The sequence below is a fragment of the Acomys russatus genome, chromosome 9 (genome assembly GCF_903995435.1).
Source record: "Acomys russatus chromosome 9, mAcoRus1.1, whole genome shotgun sequence".
Classification (NCBI taxonomy): domain Eukaryota; kingdom Metazoa; phylum Chordata; class Mammalia; order Rodentia; family Muridae; genus Acomys; species Acomys russatus.
Window position 1 is genome coordinate 50,788,408 of NC_067145.1, and position 19,907 is coordinate 50,808,314.

At 43.3% G+C, this 19,907-nt stretch overlaps 1 protein-coding gene across 1 annotated transcript in view; it reads left to right on the top strand.

The window, feature by feature from the left end:
• The window catches only part of Itga8 (integrin subunit alpha 8), a 174,661-nt gene that overhangs the window by 134,576 nt on the left and 20,178 nt on the right, over positions 1-19,907 (top strand). The window contains exons 26-27 of the mRNA XM_051151312.1: positions 9,522-9,650; positions 16,494-16,607. Of these exons, the coding sequence (XP_051007269.1) occupies positions 9,522-9,650; positions 16,494-16,607 (243 nt within the window). The remainder of the gene's footprint in view (positions 1-9,521; positions 9,651-16,493; positions 16,608-19,907) is intronic.

Genomic DNA, 19,907 nt, shown 5'->3' on the forward strand with positions numbered 1-19,907 from the left:
TTAGTTAGGGGTGGGACTTTGTGCCCATTTTCCCCTTTGTCTGACTTGAGCTTGTGCAGGTCTTGTGCATGGCGGCACAGTCTCTGTGAGTTCATATGTGCACCGGCCATGTTGCGCCTTGGAAAGACTGTTTCTTTGGAACCATCCACCCCCTCTGACTTCTATAATCTTCCAGCCAGCTGCTCTTCTGCAGCCTTGAGGGAAAGGATTTGATAAAGACATCACCCTTCGGGCTGAGTGCTCTAACGTCTCTCCCTCTGCACATTTTCCAGTTGTGTAGTCTCTGTGTTAATAAGCATCTAAAGTCAGAAGAAGCCTCTCTAATGAGTGTTGAACAGCGCTTTTACCCTCTGTTAGTTGGACTTTCAAAAAAGTCCTTTTAAAACAGAAGGCTGCTGGATCTAACTACCGCTGCCGTTCTGCACAGCCACCAGAGCACCAGCAGTCTACCGGAGGCCGAGCCTCCAAAGAAAAGTGACGCCTCACCCAAAAGTCATCAACTGCCAACATTTCATCATCTAAGGGTGCAGCCTCATGACCCCCTACTCCATCCATGCTGGAGTTTGAAGTGGCTTGGCCTTTTGTAGTTTTTATGCAGGCCATCATAGCTGCATTGAGTCTATGAGCGCAACGGCCTGGTTGTAGCAAGAAGACAGACTTTCACAGCACCCCTCCCCGCCCTGCAGCTCTTACATTCTTTCCACCCCCTCTTCTGCAATGTTCCCTGAGCTCCAGAACCTGGAGATGCTAGAAGCGAGTTGGTTGATGATATAAATTTTCCTTCTAGGGCTGAGCACTCAATAGTCATCTTTTTTTTGTCAGTACTTTGGCCAGCTGTGAGTCTCTGCATTAACTATGGCCTACTCTGCAGTGACTTAATAAGGAAAATGTGGGGTAGTGACTGTCTCTTGAAACATCTGTGTCCATGAGCATTCCATCTTCCACCACCATTCACACGACTTCCTCTTAGTCACCTCCCTCTACTTCCGCGTTCAGATACACATCCTAGTCAACTCGTTCTCTTGCGTGAATTCTTGGCTGCACTCACCTATGGCTGAAAAGATTTCTGCCTTTTCTGCCTCCATGCAAGCCTCTAACCAGTTTTTCTGATGACTTTTATTATTTTGGTTTGTTCTTTTGTTCTGCTGTTTTGATACAAGTTCTCACTATGCAGGCCAAGCTGGCCTCAAACTCTCCCTTCTCCCACCTCGGGCTCCTGGCTTCTTAGATTATGGGGTGCATCACCATGCCTGCTTCTCCCACTTAGTAATGGAAAAGAAACCATCCAGATTTCCCGAGAAGCATTTTCTAGGCCACCCACTACAGGAAACCAGAGCCACCAAAAGCTTTTGAAATGTTCTAGATATGTTCCTAGGGCCTATCAAATGTTGACACACTTTACAGATTCCCTCTACAAAAAGTCTATCCCTACTCAAACACTCAATATCACAGAGCAAACAAATAATGTTTCTACTCTTATAATCACTTGTACATCCTGGCTGTTATTATTTTTATTACAAATGCACAGCTTTATAGCATCAAAACCATATTGAAGTTTAAGTAGAATTCCCTTCTCCCCCCAGGAAACTTTTTTTTGGTTTCCTGTGGACTGGCTTGAATACTGAGTTACCATTTAAAACATGATTTTTTAAAAAGAGAAATGCTTCCTTAATGCCAAATATGTCCCCGAACCCTCTGAAATTTGACCTGTGTGCAAACAAAGATGTGTTCCAAATTCAACATGAGCCTTAAAGCCTTCTTGTATGCACATCAAGGTCCAGTGAGCCTGACCTTAACAGGGCTCAATTTTCACAGTAGGAGCTGCCTATTATACCGAGTTACTCCAATATCACCTAAGTTTGAGGAAGGGACACTGAGTGCATAATACTTCTAACCTATGGTCACTTTAGGCAACAAGGAACAAAGAACCTCACCCACACTCACCTCTCAACATCCAAAGCGGGATGGAACAAGGGTGACGACACATAGACGCCACTAGACAGTAGTGCACTCTTTATTTTTAAGTTAGATGCCTACAGTAGATGCCTAGGTTTCATGGAAATTCACCCAGTTTGGTCTGTCAAACCTTAGAGTCTGAGAAGAAGTAAAATGTGAAGAAACAGAGCTACACAGCCCCCATCTTCACACTCAAGACAGCCAATGCCGGGTCAACATAGAGCGACGGATGCGAGACAGACTCGTTCACTCTGCTTGCACATTGGCCTCCCAATTCAAAGGTTGGGGTTCTTGGGGGAAAGAGATGCTTTCCATGTCCTGGGCTTTGGTTACCCATCTTCTATAACCTTCTATAACCTCAGGAGAAGAAGCAGACATCCATGAAGGTTCTGCCTACACACTTCATGGTCTAGGGCAGAGAGAAAAGATTTTAATGTGGTAGTTGCTCCCCCTTCCACCATCTAAAACATTTTGAAACAGCCAACTGTCTGCAGCATTCAGACCAATCCGTTAAATCTAATTTGTTCCAGATCCTTCTTGGAATAAGATTTTAGAGTTGAGTAAAGTGTTTCTCAACTATATTAAAGATGGTAAAATAATTTTTTTTTTCAAACTACCAATTTTGTTATTTTGGTGGACTTTATCCCGGGGTTTGGATAACCTTCCAAACATGCTGTGATCTTTAGATAAGATGAGGCTGAAAAAGTAAACCCAACCAGGAACCACAAGTTTCATGAAGAATATAAAGGATGCTAAGTTTTCTGATGGGCAGGATTTTGCAATATGCGGTCAAAAGTGTGAGCTGATCAGGGTCAGGCACATGGCTGAAGAATGTGACACTGTGCCTGGGAAGAAAGTCAAAGATGCTCAGAAGCAATCTGCATTAGAATCCCAGGGTACCCAACAGGAACAACTTCACAAAGAGGAGAATCCTCAGGTATAAGGAGTCTTACAGACTAGATGAGGAGGGAACACTACAGGCCCCCATCCTAAGCATTGTCCATGGAGATGTGGAAGGAGGTCGCTGCTGAGGCTCTCCTTGCTCCAGCAAGACAGATCCCACAGGAAGTCCAAATTACAACCAGATCATACAAACACGGATGGCAAGGACCCAGAAACAGCTCATCTGTCAAGGATTATAGCCTTGCAAATAGTTTTCTAGACTCAAGTGGCTGGCAGACAGTGGCTTGGCAAATTTGCATAGTTTGTCTTACCCTTCAGAATACTTTCTTTTCTGCTAACGGCCTCTGTACACTTACTGGTTTCTATCAGTTCAAAACTGGGGGACATTAGCTGGTTCCTAAACAAAAGTCCTGGCTCACTCACCCCGCCCAGCCCCCACCTAACATACAGCTTAAAACAAAGACGTAGGAGAAAGAAGAGCTTTTAGCCTGTCTTTTTCGTTACCTACCAATTTCTTTACATGCCTTTTGGAACCATTTTAAAGGGCTTGAATATTTGCAGACAGTTTACTTCATGGTGGAAAGTACCAGGTGGCACCTATGACTTACCCCTTTTGTGGTCAGGTGTCACCTGTAAGCTCTGCCTCCTCCTTTGAGAAGCCCAGCTATTCAAGGTTTCAGAAGGTTTGAGTGGTACAAACCTCCTGGCTCTCATTTTCTTATCCAGTTAAAATGCTGCGATTGCCTTGTGTGTTTACTTCTGGATCCATGTCCTCCATCCTACTACAATGCTAGCTAGCACTCTTCTGTAAATGCTCCCTCCGATTCTTAACAGCTCCCATAGATCCAATTCTTCACCAATTCTTTAATAGAGCCTACGCTCTAGATATTCTTTCTGTTCTGCTGATTGGGAAAGTTTTCAGATTTGTGTGCGTGAGCATGCAGGCTTATGCAAGTGAGCTTGTGGGTGCATATGCATATGGGTGGATGCGTGCTTGCGTGAGCGTGTGTCTCTCTGTGTGTGTGTATATATATGCATGTGCACACCTGAACATTGACACAGAATTTCATTGTATAGTCCAGGCTGACCTCAACCTCAAAATCCTCCTTCCTCACTCTCTAAAATTCTGGCATTACAGGCATATCCCACCATCCCTGGTCATAGATGCCCATTTTTTAAAAGGCTGATTAACAACTATAATAATAACAGAAAAGAAAAGGACCTGAATGCAAACCAACTAAGATCTGGGTGTTGTGGCATACTCTTGCTGATGAGGAGAGAAGGAGAGACAGACAGATCCTTAGAGCTTGGATCCTTGGATCCACTGACTTCCAGTCACATGTACATATGACATATATGTACGCATACCATATACATATGACATATATGTACACATACCATATGCATATGACATATATGTACACATACCATATACATATGACATATATGTGCACATACCATATACATATGACATATATGTGCACATACCATATACATATGACATATATGTACACATACCATATACATATGACATATATGTGCACGTACCATATACATATGACATATATGTACACATACCATATACATATGACATATATGTACACATACCATGTACTTGTATATCCCATAGAAATTATACAATGAAAAAAGCCACATCCAAAGACTAAGGAGACTTTAACAGCATCAATGGCATGCACTGACTCTTCTAGTTAGACTGTGCATCACTCTTACAGGAAGGAAAAATAGGGCTTTCCCATTGCCCACAAATCCTTAACATGTACATCTTAATTGCAGGGTACACTGGCCCTCTAGGCTTGTCTCCACTTAGATTTAATTATAGTCCTTGAGTATAGTCTGTTCTTTCGGGTATCCTAGGAATACCTGAAGTCCAAAGACACATTACAAACAAGAAAAAGATGGGGTACAGTGTTTAAGTCTGGATTCTCAGAACAATCAGTCCGATTCATCCAATCTGTTTATCCAAATTCCATTTTCCCAACTGTACCGCACATTCCGGCCAAATATTGTTCCTTCAATCCATAAATTTAAACCTACACTAGAGTGAGGAGCTTGTGCGAATATTATGAAAATGAAAAAAAAAAAAAAGTCTTGTTGGGGTCAAATTCTGAGTAGCAGCTGGAGACAGAACCCTATTTATTAACAATTATTTCCTTGTTTCAGAAAGTTGTTTGCAATTGTTTAAGCAAGCAGTCACTTTGGTGTTTACTTGAAGCTACTCATAACATTGAACCAATTTACCCTGACTGCATGTCTGCCTCACCCGAGTGCTCAGAGACACCCGCCCCTCCCCACCCCCACTGCTACTCATCTTATGCTGAAAAAAAGTATGGTCAATGGGACCATGGCCAACTGCTTTCATTTCCTACATAACTTCTCCTCCTCTTTTACTATGCTTTGTTTTATAAAATAATTTCTAGAATGCTATTTGAGAAAACTGGCTTTGTAAGCTCCTTGAAGTCTTTTGACTATGGTGCTCAACAGTGACTATTTTTTCTATCTGCAAACAGTGGTATGAAGTAAAAAAAAAAAAAAAAAGAGCAAATCCTGTCCATCCCTGTCCTGCAGGGACCTTGTTTTGTGGCTTACAGGAAGACCTATGCTTCATCCAGAGAGCGTGTATCAATATTGCCAAATTATAATGTTCTCCAGTGCATACGTTTTTTATTTCCACATAAGCCACATCTGATGAAACCACACAAACAGTTCTTGGTTTGGGGCCATTGTTTTTATTAATACTGATAATAATAATAGGTTAAAATTTGAGAATAAAGAGTCATAAATAGAGACTAGGGAGATGGCACAGTCAGTAGAATGCCCACTATGAAAACACAAGGCCACAACTTAATCCCAAGAACCTATGTAAAGAAAATACCCAGATATGGTGGGGTATGCTTGTGATCTCCAGCACTGGAGAGGCAGAGACAAGAAGATCCCATGGGTTTGCTGGCCTGTCTGCCTAGCCTGTTGGGAAAGTTCCAGGCCAATGAGAGACTAGATCTCAAAACAAACAAACAAACAAACAAACAAACAAACAAAGAGAAAGCAGCAAACCCTACGTGGAGAAACAACAGCCAAAAGTTTACTCTGGCATCCATATGTGTGTGTGTATCCACATTTGCACACACATATGGACCTGCACTTGCATGCTCATGTGCGTGCACGTGCACACACACACACACACACACACACACACACACACACACACACACACACACTGGCATATACATGCACACAAATAATCATGACCCAGTGTTTTCAAGACTTCCATTCTGTGCTTTAGCTAAGTTCTAGAGGCCAGGGTAGGAAATCACAAGTTTAGGGTTAGCCTGAGTGACATGATCAGACCCTGTCTCAAATAAAGAAAAAGATCAGAAAGAGAAGTTGCACATAGTAAATCTGAAAGCCATAAGAGCAGACACATACAGAACATGTAATAGATAACATATGAGGACTTAGAGATTTACATGATTCTAATTTTCTGTGGAGCTCAGTTGGTTTTTTTGTTTTGTTTTGTTTTGTTTTTGGTTTTTTGTTTTTTTAAATCTTGGTCTGTAAACACTCTTCTATTAGATCCTCCATTTCTGAGCATCTGTGAACAACCCCTTGGCTCATCCTCCTGGCAGGGTAGGCTCTGTCATTATCCTGGGAGATTCCAACATGCCCAGAGCTGACACTGCTGAGTTCTCACCTCACTCCATCTGTGCTCCTCACCACCCCAGGGCTTGGGCCACTGGTCTTCAGCATGTTCCCTAGGTACCTTACCTTGCCGTACTCGACATCCTATTCTTCATCCATACTCCAACTTCTGTCATGTTCTCACTTCCTCTATCCAGTGAGCATTTCCCTTCTTAATTCACATGCTTTCCACTGAGGCAGTTAGCCCAGGCTAGCCTGCCCTTAAGGCTATTGTTGGCAAAACTTTCTTTCTAGCTATGCTGAGAATGCGCAATGACTTACCTGGACATTCTTTAAGAAGTTGTCACGATCTCTCTTCTGCAATCTCCAAATCCCTGAAAGTTCTAGTCAGACACAGTTTCATAGTCTGCCTTCCTCACCTTTTAGCTGGGGGCCCCATTATAGCCCAGTGGCTGAAGTATTCATAGGGACATTCTTGTCACGAGGAAGCTCTTTTTTTTCCACCTTCACCTTGGCCTCTCCAATCCTTCACTACACTCTTTGTATTTCCTATCATTTTCCTTCTTGTTATTATTTATTATTGGTTGCGGCCTGAAAACAAGTGTGTCTCCAACTGTTCGATTTCCACATCACCAACTCTGGCCCACGATGTGGTCCTTCTAATATTTTTTCTCATCTTCAGTTTCTCTCTATAACACTTTTAGGGAAAACCCACTTCCTCATGCAGCTCCGGCTTAATTGTTCAGCATCAAATATCCCTGTTTTGTTTTCCTGTGTCTTCAGCCTCTTCCCCTCTACCATCGCTTCCATGGATCTTACAAACTTGGGAAGTTTCCTCCATCATCATCAAAATAAAAAGTAAGCCAAACAATGTGACCTGTGTTCCTTTCAAGAGTGGATTTCTTGCCTCCCTGCTTGGGGTTTATCCCAACTCTAACCCATCGGGAACGAGTTTTGGTTTGCTTGGTTGGTAGCTTCATTTTTTTTTTTTTTTTTTTTGAAAGAACCTCACAATGAAGCCCTGGCTACCTGGAACTATCTAAGGAGATTATGGCATGGAAAGAGAGTTCCTTACCATGAGAATGGCCAAGGGACTGCATTTGATACCTTGCTAAACAACTGATCACTTATCCAAACACTCTTGAACGATTATAATTTAATTTTCACCTGCAGAACCTTCTATGCAGGAAAGGACAACCACAATTCTTAGCTGACATATCCAGTCAATATTTATGTCCCTCACTGGGTTTTCCTTCCTCTTCAGGTTCTAAGTGACTCAGAGTCGCATGTTTTTGTAAAATTTCCTTTCTTTTCCTGCTGGGCTTTCCCACCTACTCTCCTCATCTGAGTTTCCCTTGTTAGATCTTTCTCTGCCTGCTTCTGATGTTTCCTAGAAGCATGCCTGAGACTCTATGCTTCTCACTTTATCTTTTCTTGTGGAGACCAGCTTAGTGGCAACTGTGGATGGGCCTGATAGCTACTTATAGGCCACAGACAGCATGTGTGACATGATATGGAGGCCCCAAGCTTCATGGTAGTGCAGCTTAGGAGCAGAAACCAGATATGACACTGGTGAGCAGAAATCAAAGGGCTCTTGGTGAGATGAACCTGAGGAAACCAACCAAACTCCAGCATGTCATGACCCTTGGCATCCTGAGGAATTTGGATTCCATTCCTCTGCCTGTCTGTCTGGTAGAGTCTTCTAGACCAGTGGTTCTCAACCTGTGGGTCACAAACCCTTTGGGGATCAAACAACCCTTTCTTAGAGGTAATATATCAGATGTCCTTCATATCAGATACTGACATCACAATTCATAACAGTAGAAAAATTACAAATATACAGTAGCAACAAAATAACTTTATGGCTGGGGGTCACCACAACACGAGGAACTGTATTAAAAGGTTGTAGCTTTAGGAAGGTTGAGAATCATTGTTCTAGGCCCTTAGATAGACTGAGCATCATTGCTTTATCTTTTGTGGTACATCCCACATCTGCAAAGCCTGAATTTCTTTTTCCTCCCAGACATGAGCGTACTAGTGCTACTCCCATCACATATAGACAGATCGAGTAAATGGTGGCTTAATATACAGGGTGAGAGAGGGGCAGGTTTGGCCCTAGGCGTTTCTAGACATTTGCCATTGTGACACGACAGTGCAATCTATGAGGCTTATACTTTAGAACTTCACGAACAATCTATAAAGGGCAATCTTAGAATGTTTCAAGTGCATTAACTACTTTGTGTCGGACTTTATTCACAGCTCCGTGCTGCTCATGTTCCCCTCAGCTACAGTTGGGAAGAACTACAAGCAAATGACGTCACAGGGATATTGTGTGTGGCTTACTGGGATCTCAAAAGGTGTTTTTAGCCAGTAGTTGTGCTCAGCAGAGACACTGAGACTGAGATTAAAAAAAAAAAAAAAAAAAAACACCAGTTCTAGAATATACTGTCCTACATCGACGTGCACATTAAGAAAGCTGTTGTCCTTACAACACAGCCCTCCTCACAGGAGCACCTCACATGAGCAGGGGAGCAGGGTCAAAACCATGAAGACAATACCCCGAAGACCACATTAGCCTGTTCCCTGCCCTTTCCAGACACCTCAGGGTTTGTCTTTCCTCATAGAATTTGCCTCCATTTAGGCAGGCCCACTTTGTCATGAGGGAAAAGCAATAGATGTAATTCGTGACTGGAAAGCCCAATTCCTGGTTTCTATACTTAGGAGGAAATTATTTTTTTTCTTAAAACCTTATTCTCACAAGAAAAATTTCCCAAGAATGTGCTCTCCCACGCTTCCTGGACTCCTGTACCTGAAAGGTGGACAGGCTTGTTCCTTGTCAGCCTGACTCATGATGGTGCTACTTGTGCCAATGGCAAAGCTCAACCTTTGTGAACTCTCATGTAACTCCAATTCAATTGTCCAGGGTTCAACCAGGATTCAAGGGGAAAGGAAAGGTAAAGACCGTGAATGCAGCTATGTGTGATGACTCCTGCACTCTCTTGCAGCCTGCTGTTTCCCCAGAGGACACCCCCGAGCTCAGTGCCTTCTTAAGAAATGCTACAATTCCTCATCTTGTCAGGAAGAGGGATGTGCCGGTGGTCCAGCTCCACAGACAGAGTCCTGCAAAAACACTGGTGAGTTGTCGTCGTGTGCACAGGACTGAGGGAGAACATCCGGATACAGGTGGCTTTACCTTCCATCTTGTTTTCATTCCCTTCCAGGGCTCAGATACACTGGAAAGCTTTGGGCAGCATGTATTGTGACAAATGAAAGTGACCCTTTTGTTAAGATTTAAGGGGTGCTTGTAATATAGCCTTTACATTCCTCTAAATCCACCATGGAGACCACTTCAGAGAAATAGAGAGGAAAACAAAATGTGGCCATGAATCCATCCCGAGAATATAAAAGAACAAGAAAGGAGGATGGGCAGGAATAATAATATTCATCCGTGACATCATAATGAATCCCATTATTTTTAGAGTAATCTTTTTAAAAAATCAATTTAAAGTCATAAAGTTTCAGTTGATAGCCTACCCAGAGGCACTGAGTTAGGCAGTTAGAATGGGTGCTGAAAGCACCATCTATCTAGTGTGTCCTTATAAAGGAATACCTATCCCTGGATCTCAAACAGCTTGACTTGTCCAAAAGAGGTAAGACTGAGTGCTCAGGGAAACAAAATCAGCCTGCAATTTGTATGCACCGTTGGTTGTATCTATTGAGGCACTACTTGCAAGAATCAAGAGGCAACATCAGCCTAGGTGCTTGTCAACATATGAATGGATAAAGGAAAGGTGGTAGACACAGACAATGGAGCAATGGAGCACCCTGCAGAAGAATGAAGTCAAGTCATTTGCAGAAAAACCAATGAAACCATAGGGCACCATGTTTAGCAAAATAACCTATACAGAAAGCAAGAATTTCATGGTTTTCTTTTCATATATGAAATATAGAATTAAAAAAAAAAAAAGATCACCAGAAATCCCATCATCATCTTAGCAAGCCAGAAAACCCCCAGGGACTTGGGTGGTGTATGCCTATATTCCCAACACTTAGGAGGCAGAGGCAAGGAGATCAGAAATTCAAAGTTATCTTTGGCTACATAGCAAGTACAAGGCTAGCTTAGGCTACATGAAGACCTGAAATCAAAGTTGTAGAGATACTGCTGAAAAAGGATGCTGAATTAAGGCAGGGGTTAGAGAAGAGAGTGAGAGGGTAGTCAGTAGGTAGATGAGACCAAAGTGTGATATCTTCATGCACGAAAAGTCACGGTGAAATCCATTAACATGTGCAGTGAATATACATCAACTAAAAAATAAAAAAATAAACAAAACAAAACAAGTCGCAAAAGGATGAGAAGAGAAAAACAGCATCATATTTATTAGGAACTCTGTTGCATTGGTTTTCTATATATTAGTCAACATAAAATATAATCTTCTTACTGAAAAAGGAATAGTGTGTTCAGGTTTTCTGGGGTGAAACATGAGGGGGTCTTGTACCAAGGGGCTCTGGTGGGTCTAGCCTGATCTCACTAAGGACTTTGCAGAACCATCAGCATGAATGAGCATCTTTCCCTTTCCCACCCAAAGGCTCATCTTGATCCTTACACCTCATAAGAAAGTCTATCCCCTCTCCTGACCATGGAGCAAAGGCTCAAAGCAACCTTCAGCTCATCAGCATTTCACAGACTAGGTCCATGAGGAACAGTCAGTTACAGGTACATTCTCAAATTCTGCAGAAGTTGGAGGCCACCAGAGATCCTGTTCCCTTTAATAGCATACCCAGGGACTCGGGGTAGGGTCAGGCTGAGAGCCCTGTGCCTCAGAGCAGAGGCTTCTTGTCCCGCAGCTGCACTGAAGAAGCCAAACCAGATAATTCATCATCCTGTGCTGATTGCAACTGAAGCTACAGCTTCCAGCTAAGAGTTGCCAATCCAAAAATACAAACAGAAGGGAGAGAGATCTTCAGCAAGAAACCTAAGGACCAAGTGAAAAACGAGGGAAGGAGGGCAAAGATGGAACCTTGAGCCAGAGAGAGTTCTATAGCTGTTTCCACAGAAACAAAGTCACTGCCCTGGCCTGGTGGGGAGCCAGGAAAACCCTGAACCCACGCTGCTCCCAGGAACACAGAATGACTGCAAGACTTCTGGGCATAACAGTGCTCTGACTCTCAGGCCTGCTTCCCTACCTATCTGCCTGTCTAAAACCCACAGATGAGAACGCGTGTAGTTTTCCCAGGCATTGCTTCCCCTGGGTGCAGCTCAGTGCCTGGCTCATATGCTCAGTGACTGTGTGAACAAATGACTCAGGTATGAATTCACTGAGCCACTGACATTGGCTTTTGGAGTCATATCTCGAATGCCTTTGGAATGCCATTCCCTGAGCTTCTGGTCCTCTTTTCTGGCCCTCGGTGATCTTTTTTAAAAATATATTTTATTAATTTATTCATATTACATCTCAGTTGTTATCCTCCCATTATATCCTCCCTTGTATCCTCCCATTCCTCCCTCCCTCCAATTTTCCCCTTACTCCCCTCCCCTATGACTGTGACTGAGGGGGACTTCCTCTTCCTGTATATGCTCACAGTGTATCAAGTCTCTTCTTGGTAGCCTGCTATCCTTTGTCTGAGTACCACCAGGCCTCTCCATCCAGGGCATGTGGTCAAATATGGGGTACCAGAATTTTTAACTCTCAACCCAATCATAAAAAGATCTACTGCACAGATTAAAAGAGAGTCTGTGTACTGACCAAATCTGTTAGCCACCACACTCATGCAATTTAAAATGTGATGTTCATTCTGGAAGTATGCAGTGAACCCCACTGCTCCTGCCAGCCATAAAAGTAACATAATTCAAGGTAGCTAAAAGGAACAAATCTACATCCAAGGATTTGAGTCCCTGAGTTTGGTGTTTGCATAATTGAAAGAGAAGTAATGACAGGTGTTTTTACTTTTCTCTTTGCTGTGACCAAGCACAAGATGTAGCATCTTAGCAGAGGATTTATTTTTGCTCACACTTCTAGTGATTTGATTCATCACATGGTCTCTTGGCCCCTTGTGCCTGGACAATACATTATCATGTCAGGGCATGTGTAAAGGACTAGCTGTTCACACCCTGGCTGACCAGCACTCAGCAAAACACCCATGCTTAGCTCGCTTTCTCCTTTGCCCCTTTCATTCACCTCAGACCGCAGGATGGTGCCACCCACCTTTGCAGGTGATCTTGCCCTCACGAGCATGCCCATGGGTGTGCCTCACCAATCTCCTAAGGGATTGCAAACTGAGTCAAACTGACAGTCAAGATTAACAACCACAGAACTCAGTTTACAAAACTGAAATTTTGGCAGTTATAATTTGCAGTCTATAATGGGGTGGTTATATATGGATGCTAACGATTGTTTGCTCCCAGACCAAAGTGGGGGATTCCCTGAGTGTAAATAACATCCCATTCCCTCAAGCAAATTAGGTCAGTCATGGACTGTGGTATTGAAGAGAAGGGGATGGGGAGAAAGAATTTTAACAAAAGAGCCTTGAATACAACAGGTGCACAAGCTAGGTCTGTGAAACCAGCCATACCATTAAGCCATCTGCTTTATGAAGAAGATGCACTAACGAAGAAGAAGCATTTGTTGTGCTCTATAACATTCAGGCTTTGGGTACGGGGAGTTAAGACCCAGGTGAACATCCCTGTCTGTGGACTCTGATTCTTCCTGAGTTCTAAGTCCTGATCGCTTCTTTTGGGGGCCACAGTCTTGGCAGGCAGCTGACAAATGAGACAGCAAGTGGGAAATAGGAAAAGCCCTGCATTGACATATTTCCTCCTCCTATACTTCTGTATTGGCCTTGAATTATTATTATTATTTTTGAAAACAGGATTTCTCTGTGTAGCATTTGCTGTCCTAGACTTACCTAGTAGATCAGGCTGGCCTCAAACTCACAGAGATCCACCTGCCTCTGCCTCACCAAATGCTGGGATTAAAGGCATGCACTACCATGTCTGGCTCTGAGTTAATTTTTAAGGTGCAGAAAAATATGTAAAAGCCCGATCATCCTAACTACTTATTTCAGTCCAAGAAAGTGGGACAATGTCATCCCAAATCATAGTTCTAACATTCCAGAACCCATCGCCCATCACATGGGTACCCGAACAGTAAGTCAAGAGCATCAAAAGATGACGACAGAGTCACAGAGACACAAACCCCAGCTGTGTATCAATGAGACAAAAGACTTCAGGAGCTAGGGTTTCAATTTGAGAAGATAGTTTTGTGTGTAGACAGTGTACAACTGTCCTGGACTCCTAAAACAATGAGAGGATTTTATAATTACGTCTTAGGGCTGGGAGATGAATCACTCTGAAGAGCAGTTTTCTAAAAAGCCTGAGGGCCTGAGTTTGGTCCCTGGAAGCCATGTGAAATAACCGAGTATGGTAGTATGCTTTGATCCCAGTGCTGAGGAGACAGACAGGTTAGATGCTCAGGGTTCACTGGCAAGCCAAGCATCTTGGCAAGTTTCAGGTCCGTGAGAGACATTGTCTCAGCATAGAAAGTGAGCAGTGCCCAAGGTATAACACCTGAGGGGACCTCTGGTCTACCCATGCATGCGCGCGCGCGCGCGCGCACACACACACACACACACACACTGTCTTAACTTCTGATATCTATTTCTTAACAGGAAAATTCAAGCATGAAAATGAAAAGCACAAGGCAATTTAACCCCAAAGTCACTTACTCTTAAGGACAAAGCCCCTGAGAAACAAGATAAAACACTACAATAATTAACCTATTCTGATTCAAGGGCCTGAACCTTTGCAAGACCATACAGTGTTAGAGCAGGCAATCCATACACTGTCCTTTTTAGAGTAAATTAATAGAGCTGTATGCTGTCTTTGGTAAAAATCAACATCTATTGAATCCTAGAAATGAGACACACTCCTTGGAAAACCAATATGCAGACTTCTGCAGAACTAAACATTTGTAAAAACAAGATTCCACTTCCTGTTGTTGATGTCTACTTTGTGCGCAAGCCTTGAGTGTAAGCGCAGTAGAGATCTATACATGGGCCCTGTGCGCATTGGGTTGTAGGTCTACTTTCTTTCCTTCTGCTATTTCTCATTAAATATCTTAACATAAATTTCAACTTCTAATTATCATAGGAGCAGTTTACTTGCAAATGATTGCCAAGACAGTCATTAGTACCCGTATCTGATTTCAAACTCATGGTACATTCTCCATTTCTCTTATTGGTTCAAAAACTACAAACCCTGCAACACCCACCCATGCCCCTGAATCAAGAGGACTCCGAGGAGAGGGTGATTATGCAAAGTTTATTTTAAAATCAAAAGCCAAAGGAGACCTCCTACAGTTTTTGTTTGGTTAAAACAAAGCTCCGAACTCCATTCCTGATTAGGAATTTGTAAGTGCAAAATGCCAACATCCTGTGTTGGGATCATAATTTCCACTTTGCATTTTTAGAAATGTGTATCTCCAACATGGAAACTTACTTATTCCCCCACCTAGAGCTATCCTAGCCTCCCTCACCTCAGCCCCTGCTGCTTTTGTCATGGGTGCCTCCCTCTCCTCCTCTCCAAACTTTTCTCCCTTTTCCTGTCCTCACTCAACTTACACCAGCCGTGGCTTTCTTTATTTCTCTTCTGCATTTGATGCTATTGACCACTTCCTGAAGTTGTCACAGCCTTTCCTCAGAGTTCTTCTCCCCATTGTTTTCCTACCCTTGGTTATCCTGCCTTAGGGGTTTTATAGACTGCTCTTTTTCCCACTCAGTACCTGGAGATTCCATCTCCAACCCGATGTCCCCCACTGTAATGGACTCCTTCAGGGGTTCTTCTTTCATCATATTTGCAGTACAGTTAGAGAGGCATTGTTCTGCACATGGCATATAAGAAACCTACCCTGTAGCACCCATGTGACCCCACAGTCAGTGTATCAGTCATTTTTTTGCCACTGCTGTGATCAAAACGCCTTACAGAGCAACTTAAAGGGGAAAAGGGTTTATTTGAGTGCAGTCTCAGAGGGGTTTCAGCCTGTCACAGCTGGGGAGGCAAAGTACCAGGAGAAGCTGTGTCAGGAGTGGTCTTGGGAGTACGCAGAAACAGTCAGAAAGTACACAATGCAGGTTTGAACCAAATAGGGAGGAGGGAGGGAGGGTGGGATTGGGGAGGGGGTAGGCTATGATCAGTATGTAATTAATTAATTAATTTAAGAAGAAGAAGAAGCTGTATAACATTCAAAGTACATCACTAGAGACCTCTGCCCAACCAGGTCCCACTATCTAAAGACTCTGCAGCCTCCCCAAACAGCACCGCCTGCTGGAGATCAAGTGAAAACCGGGATCCAATGAGAAGATACATTTGATAGGTAGAAGGTCCTCCTCATGAACACTTTCCACCTTGTGTGTCTCGTATTTTAAAAAAGGATCCCTCATAAGATGGGTAAATGACTGGTTTCACAGCAGCCTAACGCATGGATCTTGTATGAAAGCCAGCTCTGTGATCAGGAAGTGATTTGGACAGAAGACGATAAAGGGTGGTGAAGCAACTGCTTGTCAGTGAGTCGTTAACGTTGAGTCTTGGAGGTGACCTGGACTCAAAGGCTTCTGCTGCACAGCCTTCTGGGTTTTCCCGGTGCCTCTGTCATCTCGGAGAAACATCTTCCCAAATTCTAAGAAAGTGAAAGAGTGCTCGCTGGCTGTTTCAAAAAGACGGAGCCCTTAGAGAGGCGCATGTATTTAATTGTATCTTGTGATCGCTTTTACCTTTCTCCGAACAGGAAATTCAGTGCCTCGTCATTGCTAACTGTTCTTTGTGTCAGTTATCTCAATGAATTTGTTCTTTTCATAAATTTAATGGAGTCAATTAGATTTGCAGGCAAGGTAATGTCTTCTGAGGAAAGGAAGTGACTTCGGTTGTTGATTCTTTACTGCTGTCCAAGACACTCAGGCTCTGCCTCTGCCTTCGCATTTTGCAGAACTGTACAAACATTGAGTGCTTGCAAATCTCTTGTGCAGTGGGACGGCTTGGAGGAGGAGAGAGCGCAGTCCTGAAGGTCAGATCAAGACTGTGGGCCCACACATTCCTTCAGGTAACAATGTCACTGGCTGGTAGTTTACTCACCCAGAACCTCCTCCCAAGAGCTCAGTACCACGCCCCTTTGGAAGAATTTCTCAGTTGCGTGTGTGCGTGTGTGCACGTGTGTGTGTGTGTGTGCGCGCGTGTGAATGTGTTCCTCATGTTGTTATGTATGTGTGTGCACATCCTAGTCAGAGGCCAGAGGTCAATGCTGGATGCCTTCTTCCATCATCTTTCACCTTACTTCCTGAGACAGGCTGTCACTGAATCCTAGAGCTCACCAACACACTAAGCTGGCTGACCACCCCTCCTACCAGCACTGGCATGGCAGACATGGCCATTACACATGGCCTTTAATGTGACTGCTGGGGACCCAAGCTCAGGTTCTCATGTCTGTGCAGCAAGCAGGCTATGGATATGACATCTCCCCGGCCCTTAGTCTTCATTTTTTAAATTTTGAATTCTTTTAAGTTTTAAATTAAAAGATTTTAATTTTTAAATTCTAAGGATGTAAATATTTTAAAGGAAATTTCTTTGGAAGAGGTGAGCTAAGATCAACTGGGGAAGGCATTCAACCTGAACTTGTTTGTGAAAACACAGGTACACACACACACACACACACACACACACACACACACACACACACCACTCTCTCCCTACCTCAAAGCTTAATGAACTTCCCTGTCTCACAGATAAGCAAAGCAGGAAGCAATATTCAAATTCAAAAGGTCCAATCTCTGCTGAGATGTTTGCCAGGCTAAAGCCTGTGTTGTACTGTTGCCATCTAAGAGGACAATCTTCCGATTTTACTTCCTGATCACCTCTCCCAACAGAGGAAAAAAAAGGCTAACTATCCTGAGTCCCTAAGAGTCAGGTGACAGATGTAGCTCACTGCTGATGGTTGGGCTGGGGAGAGAGTAGGACCAATGCGGAGATACAACCATGAGTTCAGAAGGCTGAACAAACAGAACCAAATAGAAAGCAATAGCAAGGTTATTCTATAAAGCGCCTTGTGTGCTTGTGCACCTGTGTGTACACCTTAAAGCTGAGGTCATTTGTCTTCTCCAGTTGAGCTCCTCTTTATTTGTTGAGATGAGACCTGTTGCTGAACCAGAGCGCTTGAATTCCAGCCAAGTCTAGTCACTCAGCTTGCTCCAGAGACCCCTGTCCTCTCAAGTGCTGGAGTTACAGGTGGCCAGCACATCTGCCTGGCTCTTATGTGCAGAGGGAATGTGGTCTCTCATGCTTGCAAGGCAAGCACTTTATCCACTGAGCCGTCTTCCCAGCGGGATTTAAGTCTCTTTACACCAAGAAAATGAAATTCAATTAAATGATACTGCTATTTCTATGTTAAGACCTTATTGTTTGGGAAAGTTGTAAATTAGTCTAATCTTGCTCATATTTTACCTCCTACACTAGACAGATTTGTCTGCCTCGTATGACATAGAAAATCCTTTTGTCTATCTAGTAATACAGGATTTGGGGTCTCTAGATCTTCATCTTTTCTATTATTGGAAATACTTCGATAATCCCACTAATCTTCTGTAATTTTTCTTATAAAACAAACAGACAAGAAGAAGAAAATTGGTTCCCCCTCACCCCCAGTTTCAATGCACCCTATTTAACCCTCGAAGCTTTGTAAGGTCGCTACAATTATAAAGAGTACATTATGGATGAACCACCGGGCGCTTCAGGTGTGCAGGGTTAATCCAGCGTTCTTTACCACTGCCCAGCACTACAGAGGCAAAGGCAGGAAGATGCTGTTCTGGGGCCAAAAATGAGTTGGAGAATAGCCTGAGCCACATCATGAAGACCCTGTGTCCAAAAAAACCTGTTTTTTAAATCCCATTTTAAAAAAATCAAAGCCTAAAGGTATATAGCTCAGTGATAGAGCACTTGTCTAGAATGTACAAGGGTGTAGGTTCAAAATCCAGACACACACACACACACACACACACACACACACACACACACACACACACACCAGAAGTCCTAAGCCAATGTAGTAGAGACACGGGTCCTCCCGGGATACTAAAGGAGAAGTTATCCTCTACTGTCCCTTTATTCTTGGCCTCTGTTAGTCTGTGAGCATCACTCTCACCTGGGTTGCTATGTCACCTTATTGATACATCGTGTCTTCTTTCTCTGTCTTTTTGTGAATGATACAGTAGTGCATATAAGGGTGTGTCTGTGTACATGCATGTGTGTGTGCATGTGTGTGCATGTGCACATGCAGGCCAGAGGGAGGTGTCAGGTGCCCTTTGAGATAGGGTCCTCCTGCTGAACCCAGCACTCACCAGTGGGCTAGCTTGCAGACCAGCAAGCTCAGAGGATCTGCCTGCCTCTACTCCCACCTCACTCCACAGTGCTGGGATCATAGGCACGCACAACCACACCCACCTTTTTAACATAGATGCTGCGGATCTGAGCTCAAGTCCTCATGTTCACATGGCAAGCATTGCGGCAACTGAACCGTCTCTCCAGCCCTCTTCTCTGTCCCTTCAAGGACATTATTCTTGGATTTATAGTCCACCTAAATCAGTATAATGTCATCTCAAACTTGACCTTGAGTCCACAGAAATCTTTATTCCAAGTAAAATCATGTCATGAGAGTCCATGGACGTTGGGGGAGGGAACTCAGTGCACCACCACCAACAGTGTCACACCCCCTGGCCACTTTTCTATTCTGCTTTGCTACTGTGTGATAATCTAGTTAATATGCTTCTTAAAATACTTTGCTAAATACTGGGCATGGTGGCACATGCCTTTAATCCCAGCACTCGCGGGGGGGGGGGGGGGGGGTGGGCAGAGGCAGGCAGATCTCTGGGTGTTCAGGGCCAGCCTGGTCTACAAAGAGAGTTTCAGGACAGCCAGGGCTATTACACAGCGAAACTCTGTCTCAAAAACAAAAACAAAAAACAAAACACCAAAAACCAAAAAGACTTCTAACCTTAATGTCTGGGAGAAATAATTAATTGCAGTTTAAGATATATTATGGTTTTCTTTCTGTTCACTCTACACCTTTCCCATAAACTCTTAGATATATCATTACAAATCTTGGGTAAGAGTTCTAATTAGAAGCCAGCCAATGTATATTCCTTTTGCATTCTTGGTAAACATTGGCCAAAGTACGTATGAGAACATGTGAGCAAACATGTCTATGGATTTCATAGAGAGACTCCTGACTGCAAACTGCTGTATTAAAAAAAAATAAGTTTTAGGGTTGATGTCCCTGATTTAAACTACAATCTGTGCTTACTGTCTTGATGACTGTGGGGTCAGGAGGCCCAAATTCAGTTCCATTTTAAACTAG